At 49.8% G+C, this 26,925-nt stretch overlaps 1 protein-coding gene across 2 annotated transcripts in view; it reads left to right on the forward strand.

The window, feature by feature from the left end:
• Nucleotides 1-26,925, forward strand: part of CRY2 (cryptochrome circadian regulator 2) — a 31,810-nt gene that overhangs the window by 1,113 nt on the left and 3,772 nt on the right. Inside the window, exons 2-12 of one of the 2 annotated variants that reach the window (XM_082409571.1) lie at nt 1,539-1,670; nt 6,565-6,673; nt 9,055-9,197; nt 10,778-10,962; nt 11,725-11,813; nt 18,101-18,241; nt 19,384-19,695; nt 19,912-20,063; nt 20,186-20,388; nt 20,715-20,807; nt 21,951-22,092. In XM_082409571.1, the coding sequence (XP_082265697.1) occupies nt 9,127-9,197; nt 10,778-10,962; nt 11,725-11,813; nt 18,101-18,241; nt 19,384-19,695; nt 19,912-20,063; nt 20,186-20,388; nt 20,715-20,807; nt 21,951-22,090 (1,386 nt within the window). In that variant the 5' untranslated portion in view covers nt 1,539-1,670; nt 6,565-6,673; nt 9,055-9,126 and the 3' untranslated portion in view covers nt 22,091-22,092. The remainder of the gene's footprint in view (nt 1-1,538; nt 1,671-6,564; nt 6,674-9,054; nt 9,198-10,777; nt 10,963-11,724; nt 11,814-18,100; nt 18,242-19,383; nt 19,696-19,911; nt 20,064-20,185; nt 20,389-20,714; nt 20,808-21,950; nt 22,093-26,925) is intronic. The other variant, XM_082409570.1, reaches the window with a different exon arrangement.

The following is a 26,925-nucleotide window of genomic DNA, read 5'->3' on the forward strand; positions in this document are numbered from 1 at the left end:
TATCAACTGATGTACTAAGATTAGGGACCAGGAAAGCTGTGATATCAAGGGTCCCTCTTTGATGATTCCCAGGAGATGGAGTGGACAGGATCATGGGAGAAGATTAACAGATAGGTAGTTGATGGGTTTTCTCTTTAACGAGTGTTTAAAACCAAGGAGTTCTGAGACATTGTGTTCCCATCTCTCTTTAACATGCCCCTCAGTAGTCCTTTGGTTTGTTTGCATTGTTCTGGAGCATGTTTGCTTGTGACCTTGTTGCTCGAGAGGCAGGGTTATTCCCAGGATATGCTGGCTCTCCACCATTCTTTCCTCACCAAGGTGTGTGCCCTGCTAGGAGAGTGAATGCCCCTAGCAGTGGATCTATTAAATGCCCTCCTCCTGACCCATTTGTATTGAGGGAACAACTAAAGATAGTCCTGTGGAGAGCCTGCCCACACAATTTTCAGCTGCTCTATTGCTCTGCCTCTGCTTCAGTTTCTATAGATAGGAGGTTGGGTTTGACAAACATCCTTAAATGACCGGCCATCCCTAGCATGGACTAAGCCTGAGACTTTGCCCCTCTCCCAGTGGCAGTGTGCCAGTCAGAGCAGAGTAAATAGAATCCAGACTGCTTGCTTGCTGCGTTGTCACGGAGTTTCTCCTTTTTTGGGGTTTTGGAGGACATTGCATAGGACTGCCTACTCCTTTGTGGTAGTGGAAATTACAGATCAACAACAAAAATTCTGTTGCCGATTAAACTCAGATTTGCTAGAAACTAGGTGTTTTGTGGGTCATCCTTTTGTGATTGTGCTTTTGAGTGAGTGAGAGAGAAAAGGAATGTGGCAGTTCAGATGCCTGTGTCAGATCCTGAAGTCAGAGGCCGTGTAGGAATGCAGATGTTAATTGAGCAATTATTTAATGAGTGCCTAATATCTGCCAGGCACACTGCTCTAGGTGCTGCTAGGGAAATAGCAGTGAACAAGCAGATGTGGTGTCCAGAGCTCCTGGAGCCTACATTTGCATGGCGCAAGACAAGTAAACAACCTTAATTTAGTAGAACTAATGCCATGAAGTAAATAAAATAGGGGGACAGACTAGAGCAGTGGTTCTTAACCTTGCTGCACATGCGAATCATTTAAGGATCTTTAAAAGATGTCTGGGCCCCCTTCTCTCCCAATTCTGATTTCATTGTTCTGGATTATGGTCTGGGCATTAGGGTCTTTAAAGGTGTGATGTGCAGCAAAGCCAGAGAAGCACTGGACTAGAGGACCCCAGACCTGAGCCCGACAACTTGGGATATGTATTGCAGTGCATTGGCAAGACGTCTGATTTGTTTTGGCATCAGAAGAAAGAAGTGAAATCTCACAAAACAGATCAAATACGATAACTGCTCCTGGGTCTGGGCACAGACACATTCGTACCACCCCCGCCATATTCTTTGCTCCGAGGTTCAGAGCGAGGGCAGAACTGCAGACTGTTTTATGCACTCGGTTGGGTGTTAGGGGGAGTGATGGAGCCAGCTGTACCTCTGTGTAACTACAATATGTGTAATCTTCCAGTGGCTGTTTCTGGACCTGGAAGTGACCTGGGAGAATTGTGCTGCAGCGTAACATCCTAGCTCTGTAAATATTTCAGTTGCTGACTCTGAGAAGCCTCCCTCAGAAGAGTGGGCCCTGGGCCACCTGCAAGAGGTGGGGGGAACCAAAATCTGTATCTCTGTTATCCTCCTGCACTTCCTACACTGACTCCCACACAGCGTTTTTCAGCAGATAAATCAGATTAAAATAACCATGAATGGCCCTTCCTAAGAGTAAAAGTGGACAGAGAAAGGCAACCAAGAACAGGTACATTTATTAGCATAGGAGACGGGCTAGCATACTCCTTGCCTTGGTGGTAGTGGGAAGTTTATAGGCTAATTGTAGCATTTGAGCCTCAGGACTTTTTTTTGCCAAGCACTAGTTAGCTAAACCCTTTGCCGTTTTCCCCAGCCCCACCTTCCCCAAATTTACTGCGTCTAGAAGGAAGTACTGCAGTGAGAACCAAAAAAGAAAAGAGGGGATGTGAGCCACTTCTAGATTTAAAAATGGCCCTTGCAGTTTTTCATTACCTTTCTCTCCCTAGTGCAACCCAGATGGGTGTTGGCAACAATTCACCTTACCCTTTATTTATGTCATTTTCTCCTTGGCTCTGTGCTACACCTGTATTCAGGAACTTGGGGACAGAAGGAGTTGGTAGAAATAAAATATCAGCCAAAATCACTCAGAATTAGTGAATGAGGTGACCTGGGAACTCCCTGGATGCCTGGTGAGAACAAGTGTGTCTCTCTTCCCAGTGCCGGGAGCTAAACACTGGTGGACTGCCCAAGTTGGGTGGTTCTTCCCTGGAACTTGGTCAGCAAGAAGGGGATTGAGAACTATGGTCTACTGTCAGGGAAATTTGAGTTTCTCTGAGTTGTTCACACTGGTACGCAAGAGTCACTTTATTGTTCTGCTGCTGAGGAAATGTTTCCATTTGCCTAAAAGGGATGAAAACTTTCACATTCATCTTTCTCTTTGAAATTAGGAAAGAATAAACATATTTTTAGCCAAGTGATACTTAGAGATCAATCCCTGCTATGGGTTGTGGGTTTGGGTTATCCTTTTCCATGGGGCTTAAAGCGCTCTTAATTACTTAGGAGAAATTAATTTATATTAATAGCCTATGTAGCCAGTCTGGGCTGGCCAATGATATCATCATTACAGTTAACCTTGGCTTGAAGCAGAGAAACTTGGTCAAGGGCGATCTAGACCCAAAAAGAGAGTTCACTATCATTTTCCCTCTTCCTATTAATAACAAACAAAATATTTCTCAACACAGAATCTTTCTTCTCTAGAGAAGTCCTTCCCTAAAAGATCTGCGTGTCTTTTATTTTAAAGGGCTAGTTCCATGGAGTCCCTGAATTACTGAGTCCTTTTAGTATTTTTTGAAATCCCAATTTGATTTCTTCCAGTTCTGTCTGCTTCTGGCTCCAGAGCACTTACATAATGCAACTAAGCTGCGCATGTTGTCTAATCCAAAGGGTGAGTTTGAACTCTCAGGACGGTGTGCTCTGAATTTCAGCCATGTGAGCTCAGCTTGGAGCTGCCAAGGGTGAGCTGCCTGCCCAAACACTGCCACCTCCAATGCCCAGGCCAGTTTTCTTTAGAGTCCCCCCTCACTGGAGTAAAGAGAGGAGGGCCATGTGGAGAGGAGGAGGGCCATGTGGAGAGGAGGGCTCTATGGGAGCACAAAGGCCCAGGGTTCTCTCTGGTGAAAGAATGCGCCCGCCGGCCCCAGTGAGCTTTTGCCCAGGAGTAGCACTGCTCTGCTGCTCCCTGCCCCTTCTTGGCCGTCCTCACAGGTGGTGCCCTAGCAGTGGCTACTCTTTCTCTGTCTGCCTGGAGGCTGGGGCTCCTGGGGGCCATCGTGAGACCTCCCTTCCTGGAGGAGCCCTGCAGGGCTTGACTGGGGAGGGGGGCAGTTGGAAGTGACAGCATTTCTAGAGGGTCAAAGTGGAGGCAGAAACCAGGCTCTCAAAGAGAGGAAGTTCAGTGAAAACAAACTAGAAGCAAAGAAAGGCAACTTGTAAATAGAAGCTAGAAGTAAAGTTCAGTTTTCTGGGACAGTGCTTCTGAACCTTTGATGTGCAGAGGAGTCACCAGGGGATCTTGCTAAAATGCAGATTCTGTTTCTGGAGGTCTGGGATGGAGCCTGAGATCCTTCATTTCAACAAGCTTCTGGGTGATTCACAGCTGTCGATCCCCGGAGGAGCAAGGATTTGGTAGCAAAGGTGTTGGCCTACGAGTAGAGCTGTGGTGCTCTCTGATGGCTGAGTCCCTGGCAGCACAGCCTCAGTGCTCAGGGGGTAAGTCCTGGTTGAGAGGCAGTGGAGCCTGGTGATTAAGAATAAAGACGCCAAGCCACACTGTCCAGGTTTGAATTCTGGCCGCCTGTTAAGTGAATGATGTTACGCAAATTACTTAATCTCTCTGTACCTCAGTTTTCCTCATCTGTAAAACGAGAATTAAATGAGGTGATGTATGTAAAACAAGTAGAATAGTACCTGGTTCATTGTAAATGCTCATTAAATGTTGGTTGTTGCTGTTACTATTATTATCCTTTGGTTGCTGAGTTCAGAGTCGTGCCTTCCGCTCACTGCCTCGGCTATAGACTTCTCTTGTCAAAGAAGAAAAGGGTTCTCACGAGGTTACCTGTACTACAGAGATGCTGCAAGGAATCTCTCCTTTTAATAAATGAGATCTAGAAATAAAGTCTGCAGAAGGCAGCTGGAACCTAGCTTTAATGTGCATGCCAGTCCTATTTGTAGCTTCAAATCAAAGTCCTGGGCAGCCTGGTGGACTGTGAAGGCTGAGGCCCCCAAAGTGCATGGCAGGGACATTCCCGGGAGCCGCAGGACCCTCTGTCCTGGGGTTGCAGAATCTAAGTCACCAGTGATCCCTAGGCATTCTGCCTGGCAGGGCCCAGGTTTCAAGTGGCACAGAGGCAATTTACACTGGTCTCTTGTCTTTTCCTCCTGAGAAGAGGGTGAGGCCTGGGAGGAGGCCAAAGCAAGTGCAAGTGCATCACTCTGTCTCAGCTTTCCTTTTCTGAGGGTGACAGTGTTTCAAAAACAGGAATTCGCAGAGGTGGAGCTTTGGCTTTGCATAAAGCAGCATTCAGCCTGTCAGTCTCCCATCGCAGCCCCTTGGAGAGTCTCTGCCTGCTCGTGAGCTAGCCTGATGCTTCGGGCTGAGCCCAGGACTCAGCTCGTGCTGGAATGTGGGTCTGTGGCATTCTCCGCCTGGCAGTGTCATGTTGTTGACGTCAGAGGTGGCAGCAGGGACTGGTTCCACTTGGCAGCCTGGGAACAGTCGCTGCTTCTGTAAGCCTCCCATAGTCAAGGGAACAGGATGTGCTGCAGAGGAGCCACCGGGTTTCGTTGTGCTCAAAATAAAATCCGGTGACTCCCATCGTTGACAGGCCTGGGTGGGAGGCCCCAGCATAGATAGCAGGAGGTGTCCATGAACGAGGCTCACCTGCCAGGGTTTCGTTCCTGAGAAGAACAGAATGTCAGTGGATTACCTGGAGTCAGGTTTGTGTTTGCCACAAACACATGAGATCCTACAGGAATCTCAGCCCCTGGAGCAGTGTTTGATGTGCCACTAAAAGGCTTAAGAAATGCGGCACAGAGAAGAAAACATGGTTTGAGTCTGACCGAGAGTCTGGGATAGTTTGCTATCCCAGCTTTGTCACTCAATAACTGTAATCTTTGGCAAATTAATTCTCCTCTCTGTATCTCATTTTCCTCATCTATAAAACGAGGATAGTATTTTCCTTGAAAATGTTTTGAGAGAATTCAAAAGAAAACGCACTTAAAAGGCATAACAGGCATATAATAACATTGATAACGTTAGTTGTCTCTGGAGAGGGGGATGGCTTAAATTCCTTGGGGAAGCAGGAGACTTTTTACTGTGTACCCTTTTGTAACTTGAATTTTGAACCACATGAAGAGTTAATCTGTTTAAAATGTTACTTTAAAGATAAAGCACATATCATAAAATGTATTGGTGGAATTTCTCAGAAAGGTGATTATGCCTAACTGAACAGGTAATAAATTTCTGTGGTCCTATGAAGTAAATAAATAAAACACTGAAGGCTCTCAGGCAGTGTTAATTTCCTTTCCCTTTCCCCTGGTCATCCAGCTCGCAGGCTAGGTCTCTTGAGTTTCTGGAGTCTCCCACACCTCAACTCCCACCCCCGAAAGCATGGGAGGATATCTTACAGAGAAGTGCCTCCTCCCTCTTGGGACAAAAACCTGGTGGCCAGAGCCCTGGAGAGGCCTGGAGAATGAGCTACCTGCCAAATGAAACCCTGGCAACTGGGGACTCAGCCCAGGCTGTGGGACCATGGGACCGTGGCGGTAGACATCCGTGCAGCCCAAAGCATGAGTGCGGAAAGACAAGGGAGTCTGTTGGACCAGGGTAGGTGAGACTTTCCAGGGCTCTTGCAGTCTTGTTCCGCTGCTAATAGGACCTCAGGCCTCCATACCACAGTACTGCACTTGTTTTTCAGATGGCTTTCCCATCTGTTCTCCCTTTTGATTCTCACAACCACCTAGTGGTGGGAAGATATTTACACCCAGGGCCTGAGGCCAGGAGGGCATAAGTGACTTGCCTGTAATCACAGAGGAACAACAAGAGTAGGGGCAGATCACACTTATCGCAGATTTCCTATATGCCAGGCTCTGTACTAACTGTTCTTCGTGCATTATTTGGCTTTCTTAACCATTCTGTGAGATAGGTACTAACACCAACTCCATATCACAGATTAGGGGGGGAAAAAGCTAAAGAGGTTAAGTAACTGCCTAAAGTCACACAGCTAGTAATGACAAAGGCAGGATTTCAACGGAGGTGGCACTGATCCTGTGCCGTATCTCACCTCAGCCAGAACCCAGTAGAACCATGCTAGTTGTTTGGCATAAACAATGTACCAGCTTCTCCCTGCTTTGTTAGGAAAGAGTAACTCTTTGTTATGTTACCACCAACAAGGGCTGTGTGGGTTCTGCAGGTTCCTACTTCAGTCTCTGGAAGATTTGGACACAAGTTTAAGGAAACTGAACTCCCGCCTGTTTGTAGTCCGGGGACAGCCAGCTGACGTGTTCCCAAGGCTGTTCAAGGTAAGTGTGCAAAGTCCAAGAGAAGACAGTGAGAGTCTGCTCCTAGGGTTTCCCCGCAGACTGAACGAGACAATATTCTGACTGAGGAAATGGAAATGGTCGGGGACGGTCTGACCACTGCTGCCAGGGAAGTTGGGAGCAAATGCAGCCAGTCAGCTGCCAACAGAATGGAAACTGCATTAAGGAAAAATTCTGTGAATCCAGTGTCTTGTTGGAAAGTTCCCATCTCAGTCCAGACATGGGATGTGGCAAGTTATTCCACCCCGGATGCCACTGGCTTCCTTAGATGTTTTCTTGGCTCAAGCCAGCAAGATTTATTAGGGCTCTTCCTATGCCAGGAGTTTGAGGGTGAGGTTTCCTGTTGAGCAATGGGCGTTTCCCATCTTGCTTTGCTTTGCTTATTGGAAAAAAAGTCAGCCTCTCTGAGGAAACATCCCTACTTCCTCTGTGAATGATTGATAAAATCTTCATTTAGGTACCATATAGGCCTCTGTTTGCTATATCAGGTACCCAGCCCACTTTTCCCCCCAACCCCTTTATAAAACACAGTTTTTAAGGCCCAAACAGAGACGAAAGTGCTCATGGACAGAGGGCTCTAGGATGTTCTCCCCTCATCCTCAGCGGCGCACAGTTGTTTTTCTGCCTCTCTCCACCCCAACTTCCTTCCCTACTCTTCCTGGGGGAAAAGGCAAGAGCAAAGACTTAATGTCAAGGCCAGTAGCTTAGTAAACACTTCATCATTCACTTTACGTCCCCGCACAAATGCCACGGTGCTGATAATAGCCAGCATTCATTGAGGGCTGACTATGAGTCAAACACTGTTCTAGGTAAGTGCTTCATGTACATTAATTCACGCACTCCTCACAGCAGCCCTCAGAGGTGGGCGCTGCTGTCCCTATTCTGCAGATGCGGAAACAGTAGCTAAGGGGGAAGCTAAGGGTGGTGGTCTAGGATTTGTGCCCAGGCTCCAACTCCAGGGCTGTGTTCTTAACCACCGCACCATTAAACACATTTGCCTCTCTTCTCCCTCTGCATTGTCCCCCCTCTCCCAGCACCTCAGAGGCCAACCCGCTAATAGCCCAGAGATACAGATAGATCATTCATTCACTGTATGTTATTAAGCTTCTACTGTGTACTAGGCCCCATACTAGGTCCTAGGGTAATGAAGAATAAGCATGATTTCTGCTGTGAGCATTCACACTGTAATGGAGGAAGCAGGCAAGTAATGGGAAGCTTCATTGCCATATGGTAACTGCTGTGATGGAAAACGGGCAAGGTTCAGGAGAATCATACTGAGAGAGAAGGCCTAGGAGGCTTCTTGGAGAAGGTGTCATCTAATAATATTTTTATTATTATTCACAGGGTTACGAGTCTTTAACAATGTAATCTGTATGAACTGCTAAGCATGGTACTTGGCTCATAGTAAGTGCTCAATAAATGTTTAGTGCTGCTATCCTTGAACGAGGGATAAGCAACCCTGCTCAGGACTCACATGCATCAGGGCTGAGTCAGGACCAGGCTGGCCTGTGCACGGCCAGGACATTTGCCCCAGGGGTTCAGAGTTTTAAGGGACCATGACCAGAGACTTTGGTTGGAATGTGGTTTCCTTCTTGCTAGTTACATGCTCTAGGGCTTTCTGTGGGTTATCTGTACAACTTTTCACTGGGCCACTTTCTCCCAGCTTTGCTAGGAAATCTAGAAATTTCTACCAGACATGACTAAAGACTTGGAAAAGAATTCCCTTCTTTTTAAATATATGGCCCCTCTCGTCTGATTTCTCTGACCTCTGGGCTAAGGGCTGCTCCTCCTTTCCCAACTCTCTGAGAGCTGGAACCTATTAGCTGTGTTTGCTACTGGCCTCAGGAGTGTTGCTGTGGAAACCATCAACACACTTCACACAGCACAAGTCTGCCAAGAAAACTAGGCCAGAAGTTTTCAGGGCCCTGAGGAGCTCTGGGAAAAGCTTGCCAAGCAGGCGGAATATGGCGATCCTGTCCCCCGCCATCTCTACCAGTGAGTCAGTGCCTTTCTGGGATTGGAGGCTCCCCTGGGAGCATGTATTTATATCCTCCTGCTGCATTCTCCTACCACAAGGACACAGCAAGTGCACAGAGCTGCCCACCTCTCTCCTGATTCCACAGAGACCACTAGCCTCGGGCTCCACTGTTGTAGGCTGTTGGCCTCACCTCAAAGGCCTGCCCTCCTCAGACCTTGTGGATCTCAGGTTGCTGGTTTTCCAGTTCAAATCATTGTCCCTAGTTTGTTCTGCAGCCCATTCTGTCAGGTCTCTAGAGTTGCTCTGTACCCTCCCAGGAGAGAGCTGAGTGCCCAGCTTCTTTCTCCCCAAACAGTGTTGAGCATTACAGATTCTCTCCCCACAGGAATGGGGGGTGACCCGCTTGACCTTTGAATATGACTCTGAACCCTTTGGGAAAGAACGGGACGCAGCCATCATGAAGATGGCCAAGGAGGCTGGTGTGGAGGTGGTGACTGAGAACTCTCATACTCTCTATGACCTGGACAAGTAAGAGATGGGTCCCAGGGGCCGGGTGGCCAATTGCGGGAGTTGGTGATTTGGGCCCCTGCTGAGTGGAACTCAGGGAGGTTCAGCAATAGGGCCCCCTGGCACATGAGGTGTGGCATTTTCTAGAAGCTGGAAGAGAATAGGTCAGAGTTGGGCCCTGTAGAACAGCTCAAAGAGCCTACCCAATTTGGGTGCAAAGAGGCTTATTAGGCCCAAGGGACAGAAGCAGCGAGGCTCCCCACTCAGGATCTTCATAGATCTGCTCCTAACACGCTCCAGTCCCATCCACCCCGCACACTCCCGCTTCCGTCCTGCTGCTCAGAGACTGCCCTCTGACCTCAGTGGGCCCTGTCTGTCGCCCCTCCCAGCAGATCTCTGTCCTCATAGACACAGCTTCTGTTCCTGAGATGCGTTCCCTGGGCTCCCCTGGCTCTCTGGGTTTCCCGGCCATACATTTAGATGTTGCTCCGGAGGCTCTAGAGATCCCTGCAGGGCCTCTGTGCTTTCAGAGGGGCTAGGAGGAAACCCTCTCCTCCCCCTCCCTGCGAGAGCTGTCACCCTCCTGCTGCTGCTGCCACTGCTGCCAAGCCCTGCTCCCTGTCCCTCTCCCCACAACCAGTGGTGGCTGCCGGGAGGCTGGGGTCACACAGCTCTGCATGTGAGCTGGGCTCAGCTCAGGGAAGCGCTGGGTGTGGAGCTCCTCCTCCTGCCACGTGCCGGAGGAGGGGGGAGGTACTGCAGGGGCAGCAGCCAACCTTCTATCTCCACTAACGGAGGGGAGGAGAGAGGAACTGAGAAATAAACTCTCCCAGCAAGCCCCATCTTGCGTAAGCTGCTTCTTGGCCAACAAGAGCCCCGGGAGTCTAGCTGCAGCCCATCCCAGTTCATCCTTATATAAACAGCCTCAGTTCTCCTCGAAACTCTCCTATATCTTTTCTTCTTATCTCAGTGCAGCTGTGTTTCCCTTGCTCATGAAAAATACTTTTGTAAATTGCAAAAGAAGAAAAAGAAAACCCTTGAAGTATTAGTTGTTACTATTGACCCCAGCCCCAGCCTCTGATTTAGGGAGGACAGGCTGTTCTCCACCTCTCTGTTCTAGTAATTGGGGCCCAACAAGGGAATGATTTTCCAACCAAGGAACATGTTTGCAGCTCTTATCGAAGAACTTCCTCGAGGCTTACACTGGGATAGAGAGGGAGGTCCACGGGACTCCCTGTGGCTTGGACAGGCAAACCAAGGACCAAGAAGGCCAGTGGGGACTTTTCTGTGATTAGACAGATACGGTCAGTCTCTGTCTTTAGGCGGCTCCACATCGGCACCAGGGAACCTGGAATTTAGCCCCAGCTTTGGCCCTGACTTGCTCCAGGCACCTGCTCCAGCAATCTAGGCTTCATTTTCCCTCTCGATAAAACGGAGATGTAGCCCCCCTTGTCCCCTCCTTTCCACTTAGGAGTGGGACCCATGAGCGGATGAGGAAAGCCACCCTCCAAGCCTTCGAAGTCTGGGCTCTTTTCTGGGCGGGCAGAGACCTGAGATGAAGGGTCTTGTGATTGACGTCTGGTGTGCTTTGGGATTCCCAGGATTATTGAGCTGAACGGGCAGAAGCCACCCCTTACCTACAAGCGCTTTCAGGCCATCATCAGCCGCATGGAGCTGCCCAAGAAGCCTGTGGGCTCTGTGACCAGCCAGCAGATGGAGGGCTGCAGGGCCGAGATCCAGGAGAACCACGATGAGACCTATGGCGTGCCCTCCCTGGAGGAGCTGGGTGCGTACTTCCTGCCCCGAGCCTCTCATGCCAGCACCTCCTTTTTTGTAAAAGAATTTACCGTTTTTTTCTTTTTTGTCAAAGTAATGCAGTTATCGTAGACACTTTAGAAAATACGGAGAAGTGAAAATGGAAATAACTATCACTATTACCCACCACCCAGAGAAAACCAGCATTAATTTTGCAGTAGTCCTTCTGCAGTCTTTTTTCTGTTCGTATTTATATATGTAATCTTCTGTTTCTAGTTCATGCCTCTATTTTTGTACTTTTCCCTCTCAGATATAGGCACAGCCTGGTGCTGGCATCAGTGGGCTTCTCAATACCAACATAACTAGTGTTGTTTCTGATGAAAGGGGGTATGTCGGCCTCTCAGGTTACTGACTACACTCTCTCTCCCCTTCCCGTTCCCCTTCCTCCCCACCATCCATTTTTTTGATCTAAACAAAGTTAGCCTTTCTCACCTATAAACCAAAGCTGTAGTCAGCTAACCTGACAGCGCCAGCTCTACAGGATTGTTCTCACCTGTCCAGAATGAGGCTTGGGGGAGGCAAGAGAAAGGAGAGGAAAGGTCACACTGGAAAGAGAACCAATGTGACTTAGAAAACACGGACCCATCAAGGATTATCTCAGCCCCACTAGCACCAAAAACACAGTGGTTCAGTTCCCACAGAGCTCAAAGAGCGCACCAGCCTGGGAGGACTTGCTGAGCCGTCACTGAAATGGCCTGACCTCCAGTCCTGTGACCTGCTCCTCCCCGTGTAGGATTCCCCACTGAAGGACTCGGCCCAGCTGTTTGGCAAGGAGGAGAGACGGAAGCTCTGGCCCGCCTGGATAAGCACCTGGAACGGAAGGTATGGCCCCATTTCTGAGACACAGAACTTCAGATGCTGACACCCATGCCGCAGGGAAGATGGAGTGAGGTTCATGTCCCTTAGTGCCTCTTAGCTCAAGCTGGTTGAAAAATGAAAAGTCTTCCTTATGGCAATAACAACAATAATAATAGCAGCTACCATTTAGTGAGTGCTTACCATGGGCTGGTCACTGGACTGAGCATTTCTGGGTTTAGCACCTGCTTGCACTATATCCTTTCATCTTTCCAACAGCCCTACAAGGACAGTATTAAGCTGTCCATTTTACAGATTAGGAAATTAAGGCTTAGCGTGGTTAAGTAACTTGCCTGAGGTCACACAGTTAGTAAGTAGTAGAGTGAGATCTTGTTCTATGTGATTCTAAAACTTAGGCTAGATTGCTTTTCTTTCATCTGTGTGTCCCCTTACTAAGAGGGTATCTGGTCAGTAAAGTCCATAAGATTAATTATTTTGTGTTTATGTGTCCCCCACCTTTTGCTGGGTCTCCTCCAAGGGTTTGATTTCCATTTGCTTGTCACAGAGAACAAATGATCCACCTCCCAGTGAAGTGGGAATTGGTAAGAGGAAGGAAAGAGGCCAAGGCCCCAGAGGCACGCCTCACAATGTCACATGCCCCCACCTCCCTGGGACTAGAGAAGCAGAGGAGGTTCTCATGAACAGTCAGCTCCTATTTCCTGCCCCCCTGCAGATGGTTTATAGACTGGGTCCCTAAAATCACAACTTGTTCTATTCCTGCTCAGATGGCTGGGCATTTGGCCCAGCAGCCAGGTGATAACAATGCAAGAAGGAGGCTAAGATAGCGGACTTGGGAAGAATGCTTCCCAGCCCTGGAGGTACCTCGCCAGCAGTGAAGGCACACCATGGGCCTAGCCTCCCCAAGGCCCAGCAGCCTTGATGTCCCTATTTGGGTGTTACCATCAGACAGGGCCGAAAGCAAGCCCCAGCAATTTAAATAAGGATAAGAACTGATGTCCAAGGGCGTGGGGGAAACAGCTGTCTTTGTCCACATCAGCTTTACCCAGAGATTCTTACGGTCAGTCTGGAGACAAAGGCTGGGCCAAGGAGGCAGAAAGGCACAGATGATTTTGCAAAAGAGGCAGACAGCTTCCTCTGGTGGTGCTAAGCAGATTGAAAATAAGCTGCTGGTGACCAGCCTTGCCACTGCTCAAGGAAAGCCTGCCCGAGAATGAAATAATACAGAGGAAAGCAGAGCTGAGATGGTGAATGCATTCCAAGTAGCACTAGTTGGACACCTAGATCCAGCTGTGCCTGAAGGCTACATCTTGGACTCTTGGTTATATGAGTTAAAAAAAGTCCCTTTTTCAAAGGCCAACTTGCCTTTGAAATCCTGGACATCTTGGACTCTTGGTTATATGAGTTTAAAAAATCCCTTTTTCAAAGGCCACCCCAGAAATGGGGTGACAGGAGTACAATGAGACTTAAAAGTGTAAAGAGCTAACCTATAGCCTGGGGATTATTATCCCCTTAAAAGCATTTCGTAGAGGAATGCCTTTTAAATCACCAAGTCAGGGACTTCTTTTCCAAACACCCCTGGAGGGCCTCTTTTGTAGTGGGGCCTTATGTCAGGGCCCTTCAGACTCAATGGTAGCCCGAGGGAATACTGTATTTTACACATCAGGGAGAACAAAAGGTACCTGATGGGCAGGAGTTTAACCATTTCAGGAGGTTTATTTTAACTTCTTCAATTCTCCAAATCTGAAGCGAGCATTTTCTTATGTCAGAATGGTCTAGCTGCTGGAAAGACTGCCTAAAAAGACAGGCATAGTGTCTGTCTCCAGAAACATAGTCTATAGGAGATGATAGACACGAAACAAGGAGTTACAGTATGCTTAGGGTTAGGAAAGGAGTAGTTCAGAGGGTTATGGGAATGAAAGAGCAAGAAGATTATATTAATCAGTTCTTGTTTGCAAGTTGGCCTTTGAAAAAGGGATTTTTTTAACTCATATAACCCAGAGTCCAAGATGTAGCCTTCAGGCACAGCTGGATCTAGATGTCCAACTAGTGCTACTTGGAATGCATTCACCATCTCAGCTCTGCTTTCCTCTGTATTATTTCATTCTCGGGCAGGCTTTCCTTGAGCAGTGGCAAGGCTGGTCACCAGCAGCTTATTTTCAATCTGCTTAGCACCACCAGAGGAAGTTGTCTGCCTCTTTTCCAAAAGCTTCAGAAAAAGTCCCAAGGAGTGTTTTCATTGGTCTGGCTTGGGCCATGTGACTGTCCCTGACTCTGTCACTATGGCCAGGGAAGGGGGCGCTTTCTCTGGCCAGACTTGCATCTGGGAATGAGCCCACTCCCAGAGTCAGAGGTGGCTTAGCTTTACTTTACCACCTTGAACTGAGATTAGGGAAGAGTTGGGTCACCGCAAGAAAATTAGGTGCTGCTACCAAAAAGGGGGAGGCGAACAATATGATCTTTACCACAGGGTTACCCAGTAGTAGCTGAGGACGAGCATCTCTCCATAAAGGTGTCCCAATTATTAAATGAAAAAGGGATGATGGAATCTTGCAGCCCCTAGTGAGGACACATAATGCATTAATGACCACTAACACCAAGGAGAGTGACAGTCAGGCATGTTCCCCCTGTAGTCTTGCCAAAGAGATCAAAGCTGAGTCGAAGCCAGTCTCTGGTACCAGCCACCAATTTTCAGGCAGCACACAGGACAGAGGGATGTGTTGAACTGCACCATAAGTACACAGGGAAATCTGGACTGTGGGAATTAGAACAAGTCAAACGGCTTGGATTCTTTGACAGAAAATATAAAAGGAAAAGAAGGAAATGGCAGGAAATGCATAGAGTAAAAGAAACTTAATTAACACATCAAAATATAATGAGAACCTACTGTATAGTACAAGGAACTCTACTCAGTGCTCTTTGGTGACCTAAATGGGAAGGAAATCCAAAAAAGAGGGGACATATGTATACATATAGCTGATTCACTTTTCTGTACAGCAGAAACTAACACACATTGTAAAGCAACCATACTCCAATAAAAATTAATAATAAAAAAAAACACTTCAAAGTCTTTTACATGGCCAAGACTAAACTATAGTGCCTAGGGATGCACATTTGGATGAAAAAAAAGAAAAAAACACTTAAAAATGCGAGGAATAACTGAAAAGATAAAGCCCTCCCTTCCAAATGTGCTTTGCAAAAACAGGAAAATGTAAACGTTTTTTTTTAAATTTATTTATTTTAGTTATGTATTTTTGGCTGCATTGGGTCTTTGTTGCTCGCGCGGGCTTTCTCGTTGCAACGAGCGGGGGCTACTCTTTGTTGCGGTGTGCGGGCTTCTTATTGCGGTGGCTTCTCTTGTTGCGGAGCACGGGCTCTAGGCGCACGGGCCTCAGTAGTTGCAGCACATGGGCTCAGTAGTCGTGGCTCGTGAGCTCTAGAGCACAGGCTCAGTAGTTGTGATGCATGGGCTTAGTTGCTCCACGGCATGGGGGATCTTCCCGGACCAGGGCTCCATGTCCCCTGCATTGGCAGACGGATTCTTAACCACTGCGCCACCAGGGAAGTCCCAGGAAAGTGATTATTATAAAAGTTGGGCAAGTGGTCACTTACGGGGCAGGGTAGGGGCCGTGACTGGGATGAGCACATAGATGGGCTTCTGGGGTGGCCGGCAAAGTACTGATTCTTGAACTTCGGCGGTGGTTGCACAGGTGTTTGCCTTAGAATAATTTGTTAAGCCCCACATCTGTGTGGTTTCTGTATCTGTGTTTCACTTAAAATAAAAAGATTTTCCAAGAGAGGTGGGCCAAGGATATGAGCAGGTAAATATACCTCGCGTCTGTTAGAGGTACTTAACCAACACCTGAGGGATCACCTGCCGAGGAGGTGGCCTTTAGGTTGAGACTTGAAGGAAGAGTCAAAATTAACCAAGGAAGGGGGAGTGGAAAGGAAGGCAGCACTCCAGCCAAGGGAGCTGCATGTGTAAAGGCTAGCAAGAGCATGGTGCTTAAAGAAGAGTGGTGAGGAAGGAAGCTAGAAAGATGGGGCCACTGTGGGGTGCTTGTAAGCCATGTTTAGGATTTGGGACTCTAGCCTAAGAACAGCAGGAAGCCCAGCGCATGTATTGTCCTCAGGGACAGGCATTTTAAAGAATCACTCTGCTCCCAGTGTGGAGGGTGGATTAGGGGGGACAAGAATTGATGCAGAGAGGTCACTTAGGAGGCTGTCACAGTTGTGCAGTATAGATACAATCTTAGCCTAAACCAGGTTGGTGGCAATAGGGAATGGAAAGAAAAGGACAGATTAGAGAAACACTTGGACAGTAGGAGTGACAGGACCTGGTGAGCAAGGAGTCAAAGGTGACGGCCAGGCTTTTGGCTTGGGCAACGAGGTGAGTGACAGTGCAGTTTTTGAGATAGGGAATGCCAATGGAAGGGTGGTTTAAAGAAAAGAGCCTGCTACCCTGGAGGTGCCTGAAAGGCAATCAAGTAGAGATCTCTGGCAGGGAGTTGCATGGAGTGACTTGGGAGTCTAGGTGAGCAGTCTGGGCCAGAGCTACAGACATGGTGATCGTCTGCAAAGGAATTGTCTCGGGAGCCTCGGGACTGGATGAACTCACGCAGGAACACAGTTGCGTAGAAGGGACCTAGGACAGAGCCCTGGGATGCCAATACTTAAGGAGTTGGGAGGGGTGGTGGAGCTGGTGAAACACCAAGAACAGCCAACCAGCTGATGGCAACCAGGAGCCAACAGAATGGTGGGTATGGAGACAGGGAGCAGTCAGCAGGGTGAAGTGCTGCTGGGAAGTCCAAAAATACAAGGACAGGAAACGCCTACAGGATTCAGTGGCATGGACATCTCAGAGACTCTGGTGGGAGTGGTGAAGGCAGAAGTGGAGGTGGGCGTGAGGAAATGGAGAGAGGCTGGCTGTGAAGGGAGGAAAGAGGACCCAAGGGGAGAAGTCCGCAGGGTGACTAGAAGTTCTTTTTGTTTTGTTTTGTTTGCAACGAAACAAGATCATTTTCCCAATGTTCTTGGAGTGAACATGGAAGAGAGGGAGAGATGGAATGTGCAAGAGAAGGAAGAGGGGAGGGCTCCAGAGCCAGGTGGAGGCCTTAGCCTTGGGCAGGGTCACAGGAGGGGCAGGGGGTAGATGGGGATGCAGGTGAGTTTGTAGATATGGTGGCTAAAAGTTGAGGTGTTTCCTACCTGATGGCTTCCATTTCCTTATCATAAGGAAGGAAGGTCATCTGCTGAAGGGTGGTGGGCAAGTATGCAATAGGAGGTCTAAAGAGGGTGTAAAGGACTTCCCTGGTGATCCAGTGGTTAAGACTCCGCACTCCCACTGCAGGGGCTGTGGGTTCAATCCCTGGTTGGGGAAGTTCCACATGCCAAGCAGTGCGGCCAAAAAAAAGAATAAAGAGGGCGTGAAGTTTGTGAAATAGTCATCACGAAGAGAAAGAGGGCATTAGGAGTCGAGAAAGAGAAAATGGTTATTAGAGGTAGTGGAAAAAGACTGGAATCTGGAGTCAGTCCCTCCAGCTCTGTCTCTTACCACCTCTGTAACCTCAGAAGAGTCACATAACACCTTGAGCTTCCTTTCCTCGTTTGCAAAAGGAGGTAATGACAAATGCTGCCCCAGAGGATTGTTAAGAGCAAATGAGAGAACACAGGTGTCAGTGAGTTGTGGAGATAAAGCACTCTGCCGGCAGTAACTGATGATAAAAACAAGGCCAATGATACTGTATGACAAGTGGCCCCAGCAATGAATGACTCTGTGGGTTTCCAGGAATGGGTTTCTCGGCGCTGTTGAACAGTGGGGAGAAGTGCCTGGGTAGCCACCGTGTAGCAGCAGCCTCAGGGCCCCTGGGACAGAGCAGGGACTGAGGGAGGGAGATCTTCCTCTGTAATGTAAACGCCCTTTTTCCTTTCTTCTGTAGAATCACAGACCCTTCAGTGCTTTCAGAAACTTTCATTTCCATCATTTTAGTTCATCCCCAGGAGGTGGGAAATTTTGTTCTCATTTTATAAACAAGTAGCTGAGGGACTAAATAACTTATGCTCATAGCACAAATTAAACAGTCAGGACAAGAACTTGGGCCTCATTGTTTGATTGGTGGTGGTTCCATCAAAAATTCTGCCAGCGTGAAGTAGCAGGACGTGCACAGGGTCTCATCCTGGCTCTTTGGCTTTCTGGTCTGCGACCGTAGGCAGATTCCTTAACTAGCTGGTGCCTCAGGTTTTCTCCTCTGAAGCATCCAGGTCTGTCCTTTCTTTGCCTTCTCTTTCTGCTGCAGGCCTGGGTTGCCAACTATGAGAGACCCCGCATGAATGCCAACTCCCTGCTGGCCAGCCCCACGGGCCTGAGCCCCTACCTGCGCTTCGGCTGCCTCTCCTGCCGCCTCTTCTACTACCGCCTGTGGGACCTGTACAAAAAGGTAAGGGGCAGTGAGGGCGGCGGAGCCCGCCCCCGGTTGCAGCCAAGAGGACACCAGGGCCTTCTGGGCCGGTCAGTTACCCTGAAGAGAGGCCTTCCCTCTGGCTCAAGTGTGCGTACTGTCCAGAGAAGGTGAGGAAGAAGCCACATCCAAGAGGTGGCAGAGCCAAGCACAGCCCAAACTGCTGCTCTAAACAAAATCCGGGTTCTCAAGTGGAGCAGAGCAGGCAGAAAAGCCGACCTCAGGGTGTGACCCCAGAGGTGGCCGTTCTGCTGGCAACAGGTGGCTGGGGGCCGAGCAGTCAGGGTGGGAGGCAGGGAGGCTGAGGCTGGTGCCAGTTCTAAGGTGAAGAGCCCAGCAGCCCTCTATGGGGCTGTGTCCAGAGCATTTAAAGGGGAGCCTAGGAGCGGCAGTTGCCCATCAGTGATGAGGAAATGACCCGGAGGGCTGAATGCAGGGCTGGATACGGACAGTAGGTGGATAGCCCTGTAGTAATGCACCCACCGCCAGGAGGAGAGAGGACAACACATCCAGCTATTCAGATTCATCAGATTCATCCTTGCGTCTGCATTGTTTCACGTTGTTTCCTCATTGCCAATATCCACATTTTGTGGCATGGGGTAACTTTGCCAGCCTGGTGGGTAATCTTGTGATTTTAGGAAGATTATTATTTGCTTGGCAGTCTGATGTCTTAATTCTTTCATGGCCCCAGGTCCAGGCTGTTGGGCATAACTTATTTAACCAAAATTTAGACTGAGCATTTTTCACGTGTGCTGATGAGAAAACTTACTTTGACGTTTTAGAAAGTGGAGCCCAACAGGGACCCTCGAGGACGAGGATCATGACCAGTGTTTGGGAGTTTGGTTCCCAGCGCAGAGGCCGGCAGCGCTATCCCTTTCCACTGCCTGCTGCTCCGCAGCTGCCCTCAGGGCTCAGAGCGGTAGTGGGCACAGCCAGGGCCCAGGGTTCAGTCTGCAGCACGCCCTGCCGCTTCTCCTAGGGCAGGGTCCCTCCACGCATCTAGGGGCTTTGGAGCCACCAAGTTCATGGCAGCTCCAGATTCCTTTGTGGGGCAGTCCTGAGGGGCACGGCGCTGGTAGCTGGGCAAGCGTTTGCATCCACGTGCTGTCCCACCCCACCAGGTGAAGCGGAGCAGCACCCCCCCGCTCTCCCTGTTTGGGCAACTCCTGTGGCGAGAGTTCTTTTACACGGCGGCCACCAACAACCCCAGGTTTGACCGCATGGAGGGGAACCCCATCTGCATCCAGATCCCCTGGGATCGCAACCCCGAGGCCCTGGCCAAGTGGGCCGAGGGCAAGACGGGCTTCCCTTGGATTGACGCCATCATGACCCAACTGAGGCAGGAGGGCTGGATCCACCATCTGGCCCGGCACGCCGTGGCCTGCTTCCTCACGCGCGGGGACCTCTGGGTCAGCTGGGAGAGCGGGGTCCGGGTGAGTGGTCTCTCAGCGGGCAGCCCAGGGCAGCCCCCTTTTGGGCTGGGGGATGGGCTGGGAGCCCTGGGTCCAGGAGATTCCCTCCAGATCCTTCTTGGCTTGCCCTCAGCAGAAGGCTTTGGCTCCCTTCTCCACAGGGTGTGTGGTGACTTGGGGGGAACCATGGCCGTAGGTCCCCAAGGAGGCTGATTGTCCCACCCTCCCTGCATCTAGGTATTTGATGAGCTGCTCCTGGACGCAGACTTCAGTGTGAACGCAGGCAGCTGGATGTGGCTGTCCTGCAGTGCTTTCTTCCAACAGTTCTTCCACTGCTACTGCCCGGTGGGCTTTGGCCGCCGCACGGACCCCAGTGGAGACTACATCAGGTGAGGATGCAGACCGGCTCTCTGGTTTCTGACCACCGTGGCTTCCCCCTAGGGTGAGATATGCTTGGCCTTTGAAGGAGCCTCCCAGCGTGCTGATGGGTCATCTGGTGTGTATGTTTCAGGCGATACCTGCCCAAATTGAAAGGGTTCCCCTCTCGATACATCTATGAGCCCTGGAATGCCCCAGAGTCAATTCAGAAGGCAGCCAAGTGCATCATTGGTGTGGACTACCCACGGCCCATCGTCAACCATGCCGAGACCAGCCGGCTCAACATTGAGCGGATGAAGCAGATTTACCAGCAGCTCTCCCGCTACCGGGGACTCTGTAAGGAGCCCCTACTCCCACTGCCACCCCCTAGTTCCCCGAAGGGAAGGACAACACCTACAGGCTCAGGGGGCGTAGACAGAGATTCCCAGATGTTTGCAAAGGGAGGCTGCCGAGCGCTGTCTTCCAGGCTGTTGACTTGACTTCCCGGGCACAGACCACACAGGCTGGGCTGGATCAGGCCTCTCTGAATTAGTTGCGGCCAGTGGGAAGCGATGGAACCTTGATGTCATGGCCCAGCACCCCCTGCCTTGTACCTACCTGCCCTGGGGCCCTGTACGGTCCTGTGAGATTGCATTCTGATTACTCCCCTACCTCTTTCCCAGGTCTGCTGGCGTCTGTCCCTTCCTGTATGGAAGACCTCAGCAATCCAGTGGCAGAGCCCAGCTCGAGCCAGGCTGGGAGCATGAGCAGTGCAGGTAAGTACAGCTGGCCTCCCGTGGCCTGTGCCCACCCCGAGGGCACCGCAGAGCTACTACCACTTCAGTTACTGAGGGCTGAGGATGGAGGCCAGAACCAAGTTATGCCCCGATAGAACTTGTATTCCACCTGGGGAGACAGATGGTAAAGGAGCTGTGCAAGATCATGTCAGATAGCAAGTGCTTTGGGGGAAAATAAAGTCGAGTGACCTGATAAAAGAGGGCTGGGGAAGGGGGTTACTTTAGATGTAGTACCAGGGCCCCACGTAGTGAGCAGAGCCAGCCTTCTAAGAACAGGGGGAAGAGCATTCCAGGCAAAGGGAATAGCAAGAAAAGACCCAGAGATGGAAACAAGCTTACCCATTCCAGGAAGGAGAGGAGGGCGGCCAGTGGGGCTGGTGTGTTCTGAGTGAGGAGCTGGAACGAGAGGAGGACGGACACACCAGGAGTAGCAGCGTGTAGACTCAGCATCCACGAGGAGGATCGGGGTTCTGTTGTCAGTGCAGGGAGGAGGCACTGACGGGGGTCAGCAGGGCAGAGGCGTGACCTGGTTTATGTTTTAAAAAGCTCACTCTGCCTGCTGTGTGGAGGGCACAGTGTGGGCAAGCGCCCCCGAGTATAGGGTGGCCGGAAAGGAGGCGACTGTAGTTGTCCAGGCAGGTGGCGGGAGAGGAGTAGATGGCCTTGCTGCATTCTTAACCTCTGCCCTTCGGCCCCGGGACGAAGATCAGCAAGCTCAGACCGGCAAGAACGTCAGGGCTTTTTCTGGTTTCTCGTTTGCCCAGCCAGGTTGGCTCCCCAGGTGAGGGCACTGCTCATTCCGGCTTCAGGAGGCCAGTTACAGAGGGAATGCCTCACCTTCAGCGCAAGGATGGCAGACAGGCCAGATCAGTCTCTGGCCTGGAGCCCGTGCGATTTGGGGCCCAAAAGCTGGCTGTACTGCCAGCAGGCCTGCTTATGCTCTCCTTGGATGTTTCCAGGCAGAGTCACTGCTGAAAGGACAGCCACGGGGCAGGTCTGAGAAGCAGCGTGCTGGCTGCATTGATGGGCAGGCCCCTGCCCCCGGAGAGCTGCTGCTGCCCAGCTGAGCGTCCTCTTGGCTCCACACGCGTCTGTGTGACACTTTGACCTGCCTCCCTACAGGCCCAAGACCACTACCCAGTGGCCCAGCATCCCCCAAACGCAAGCTGGGAGCAGCGGAGGAGCCACCTGGTGAAGAGCTCAGCAAACGGGCCAGGGTGGCAGGGTTGCCCCCCTCGGAGCTGCCGAGCAAGGATGTCTGAGAGTGAGTGACAGCAGCTGAGAGTCAGCCTCAGGGACGGGCGTGGGAGAGAGGTGGGGTGAGTGTGGAGAGCTGCCCTGCCAGCTGAAGGCTAAAACCCACAAACGAGATTTAAACCTGCTAGGGACTGGGTGCTTTTCTAGGGTTTCAGCTCAAATTCTACCATCCTGACTTCTATACCTTCTAATACTAAAAAGAGAATTTAAAGATAAAGCCTTGTTCTTTCTTTGCCAGCTAAGAGGAAAAAAAATTTGACTCTTGCTACCTATCAAAGTGAGCCAAATCCAGAAAAAGAAAGCAGAGACCCGATGTGAAGCTGTGGGAGAAAGAGTCCCAGGGCAGGGTCTGGGGGTGCTCCAGGCCCCTCTGCCATCGCCCCGACAGGCTGTGTCCTGTAGGCTGGCCAGCAGAGGGCAGCACTTACCTTCAGAATTCAGGCTTAGGGACGTTTGGAGGCTCACTTAGCCCAGCCCCACCTGCGGACCAGAAGACCCAGGCTCCCTATCACCTGTGCCTCTTACAGCCACTCCTCCATTCGTGCCTTTCTTGTGGCTTCAGCTCTGCACTTCCCTGGCAGCGCTCATCTTCCTTGAAAGCCCCCTGAATGTCTCAAAAAACAAAAACAAAAACCTGGCTCTTCCTTCCCCAGAGCAAGAAGGGCCTTTTATGCCTTTCTGGGGGAGATATAAATTACTGTCCCTTTTCAGTCATCATCTCGGGCTGTTCCTTATGTGCCATGTCTGCATCATTAGGTTGGAGGGTGATTTTCTCCACGGAGCCAATTCTTTTTTCTGAACCCTTCTACTTCAAGCCAGGTGAGGCCATCTGGTTTGCATGTCTAGACTTGAATGCCGGCGATACGGCGAGTGTTTGTTGCTTGTGCCCTTTTCTTTACTAGGCTCTTTGTCTCAGACGTTGCAGATGGACAGATTTGTTATCTTGTTCTGGGAGTACCGGCAACCTTAGGTACTCTTCTCTTAGTTGCCTCTTAACTCTGTGGTACTAAGCAAAGTTCATTCTGTCTTACAAACCTGGAACTTTCCAGGGTGACACTCTGACTTTCAGGTGAGAAGATTAAAGAACAGAGAGGTTAAATGTCTGGGTCATGGTTCCCCAGAGGTAACGGCATCCAATTCATCTTGAAACTGTTGCCAGGAAGTGTGTGAGGAAGGGGAGCATAAGACAGAGAAAACGTGGTACGATGCCCCTCCGCAAGGGTTTAATAGTCTGCTTAGAAAAACAAGACAAATAACCTGTAATTCCTGGACAAATGATACAGACTCTACCAGCCTATCACAAGACAGGTATCGGTGGGCCAGAGTGGTCAGGGAGTACAACACAGAAGGTTACCCTAGGGGACCCAAAAGATGAACTGGATTTAGACAGCAAGGAGAGCATTTCCGACAAGAAAAACAGCTGAATGATTACATGATCTTGTACAAATTACTTAACCGCTCTGAGACTCAGTTTCCTCACCAAAAATTAGGTTCTTGTTGCAAGGATTAAATGATGAAATATATGTGTCAGGGATGTGTGGGGCTGCTAGTTGCAGAAAACCTGACTACTGTGTCTAAAACAAAGAGGGATTTGGTTTTCTTACTGAACAAAAGGCCCAGAGCTGGGTGCTCAACAGTGTCAGAGCCAGTTTTTCTGAGATTCTCTTGTTTCCTGGCCTCAAGGTGGCTGCCACAGCCTCAGCCATCAACTCCTTGTTCAAGGCAAGAAAGAGAAGGAAACTCAGAGACAGCTGCACGCATTCATACAATAAACATATGTCAAGTGATCACAATTTGCCAGACACCGTTGTAGGCACTGGATGTAGTTGTGAACAAGACCGACAAAGTCCCTTCCCTCTTGGGTGCATCTTTGTGGGAGGAGACAGACAGTGAACAAATAGATACATCATGTGTCAAGAAGCCCTGAGTGGTATGAAGAAAAAATAAAGTCGAGTGAGAAGGTAGAAAGTTTGGGCACAGTGGAGGTTGCAGTTTTATGTTATGAGGGTTGTCAGGGGATGCCTCTCTTCCTTTTTCATCAAGAAAATAAAAGCTTTCCCAGGATACCCCTTCCCCAGCTTTTCACATTGGCCTCGTGAGCCAGAACTGAGTCACAAAGCCTCCCCAAAGCTGGGAAATAGGGATCTGGATTGTCACGATTGGTTAGACCCTTGATTTCCAGCCTGAGTGGGCAATGGAATTCCCTAGAGGATTTGTTAAGCCGCAGATGGCTGGGCCCCACCCCCAGAGGTTCGGATCCGGTGGGTCTGGGGTGGGACCTGAGAATTTGCGTTTCTAACAAGTTCGTAGCAGTTTGATGATGCTGCTGTTCTGGGACTGTACTTTGAGAATCACTGACTTAGACCATTCCTGACACACTGTCCGGGCCACGTCCATGACCCGCTGAACAAAATCCAGATTCTGTTAGCTAGGAAGTGTAGATACTGGTCGATAACTCTCTACGTAATATACAGGGCACTTAGCCCAGTGCCTGCCTTATAAGTTCATAAATAAAATGGTAGCTATTATTATTATTATGGATAGTGTTATTATTATTTTTTTAGAAGAACATAAGGTTACAGTTGGGTCTGATCATGGAGGGTCTTAAATGTCAGGCAGATGGAGTCCTTGGTGTACTCTCTGGGAACTAAGGAGCATTTTGGAACAGGAGAGTGAATGATCAAACTGGCATTTTTGGAAGATTAACCAGGCATGGGGCTGGGACCTAAGAAGAAATGGTGGGGGGAGAGAGCCAGCTGAGAGTCTGTGGTGGTGATTCCAAGTGGACATTACAAGGGTGCAGAGGTCAGCACTGGTCTCTTGCCTTGTAGTCCAGGAGATAGCCATCAGCCTATTGGGATCTTAAGGACTGATTCTCAAGGCTTAGCCCTTAATCATGGCTAATTGATTGGAAGTGAGGACCAGGAGGTCAGAGGACAGGACAGATACTCATGTTCTTTGGAAACCCTGAGGGAAAAGAGTTTCTGAGTGAAACGTGTGCTTCGCTGTGTACTGGTGGCAGCGCCTGGGCCTAAAGATGTGGAGCATCCTCATCAGTAAAACAGTGATAATAGCGTCTTGTCACCTGCCCTTCCCATCGAGCACACACCCTGGGGAAAGAAAATGAAAAACCATAGGTGAAAAGCCTTTGAATAAGTAAAACGCACCACGCAGGCGAAATCACATTACCACCTTGCGTATGCTTCTCAGGGTGTCTTCGACCGTGTTATTGTTACTTCGGTCAGGGCCAGCACGCTGGGCTAGATGGACCACAGAGCAGTGGCCACAGGGCCTGTGTTGATACAGTCGTATTGACCCTTCCCCCTCTCCTCTCTGTCAGTTTTAGTTGTGTGACTTAGGGCAGGTTTCATAACCTTTCTGAGATGCTTTAGCTGTAAGGTGTGAATAATCATTCTTTACCAGCCTGAAGGCTCCATCATGGACATTTTGAGGCCTTGTTTAGCTCCAGCCTCTATAGTTTTGTGATTCTGTTATTTCTAATGCCTCAGGCCTGGGCCAGACAATGATGTAAACTGATCTTGTGGGAAAACATACCCTGATATCCATCGGTTCCATGTTTACCTCAAACCCACATCAGTATCTGTTCTGTATTTGGTTATTGCACAATGTTCACTAAACTGAAAAATAAGCCAGCGCCAAATAGCTCTCATTTCAGCTGCTTCCCCATAATCCCCAAAGCTGCTGACTGCTCAGGATTCCATCAGGCTCGAATTGTGTACAGATTTTTCTTATTGGTCTAATTATTTTAACAGTTCACGTGATCCATTTGTCCTTCTGCTGGTACATGGTGATCTGTTGAGAGAAGCCCATTGAATATAAAAGGTTCATGGCAAGGATCACCTCTTCCCCTCCTACGCCAGAGTTCACCCAAGCTCGGTTAGCCCTGGGGCTTCGCTGAGGAAAACCTGATTTCTGGAATCTCTTCATTGTCTTTTTGACATTTGTTCCATGTATATCCTTCCTTACGTGAAATAATGTGTGTGAAAGGCACTGGGCAATCTGTAAAATGCTGCCCAGTGGAAGCGGAGGCCGCGTGGTGGTCAGAAACCCTGCTGCTCACTGCCCGGGAGCCTTCACACAGGTTCTTCTCCCCTCTCTGTCTCTCAGTTCCTGAGACAGGAAGTTAGTTGGGACCTGGTATCCCCTCACGCTTTCCCTGGCACTTACTAAGGAGCTGTTGACTAATGGACGTCCCCTCCCCTTTGCCGTGTGATTTCTGTGGTGCAGGAAGGGCAAGCGTGTAGTTGGCATGAAGAATGAGACTGAGCTAAGAGCCCAGCTTTGTACCCCATCCAGGCCCAGCTGCACCTCTGGCTTTCCCTGCTCCTAACTGGGAGCTGGCAGCAAACCCTCTGCCCCTCTCGAGCTCTTGGGCACTGTGACTCACCCTGTGTGGTGGGGAGGGGTGACCTCTGAGACCTGGTTACAGGCTCCAAACAAAGTTTCTTCCCGACCTTGAGCTGTCGCGTCTCCTCTGCTGACACACGCTCACGCGTGCACGGTATCCACACGCCCCTCCTGGGCTGGGAGCTGCGGAAGGGTGGACTTGCAGATTTGGGTTTCTTGTTAGCATCCAGTGGGTGGGAAAGGGTGTGAGGGCACAGGTACCCAGGGGGGCCGTCCTAACTGACATCGGCACACTGAGGGAGGCGCTCGTTAACTGATTCTATGTTCCAGCCACTTCTGCTTCTTGTATTAATGACAGGTTGAAAGAGTTGGACAATTGTGAGATTGATTTTTTTTTTTTTTTTTAGTGCATGTTTTATGAGTTGATTTTTCCCTAGTGCCTCTCCCCTAGCTGTTCTTCCCTTTCCTTTAG

This window comes from Balaenoptera physalus, assembly GCF_965194825.1.
Source record: "Balaenoptera physalus genome assembly, chromosome: 10".
NCBI lineage: Eukaryota > Metazoa > Chordata > Mammalia > Artiodactyla > Balaenopteridae > Balaenoptera > Balaenoptera physalus.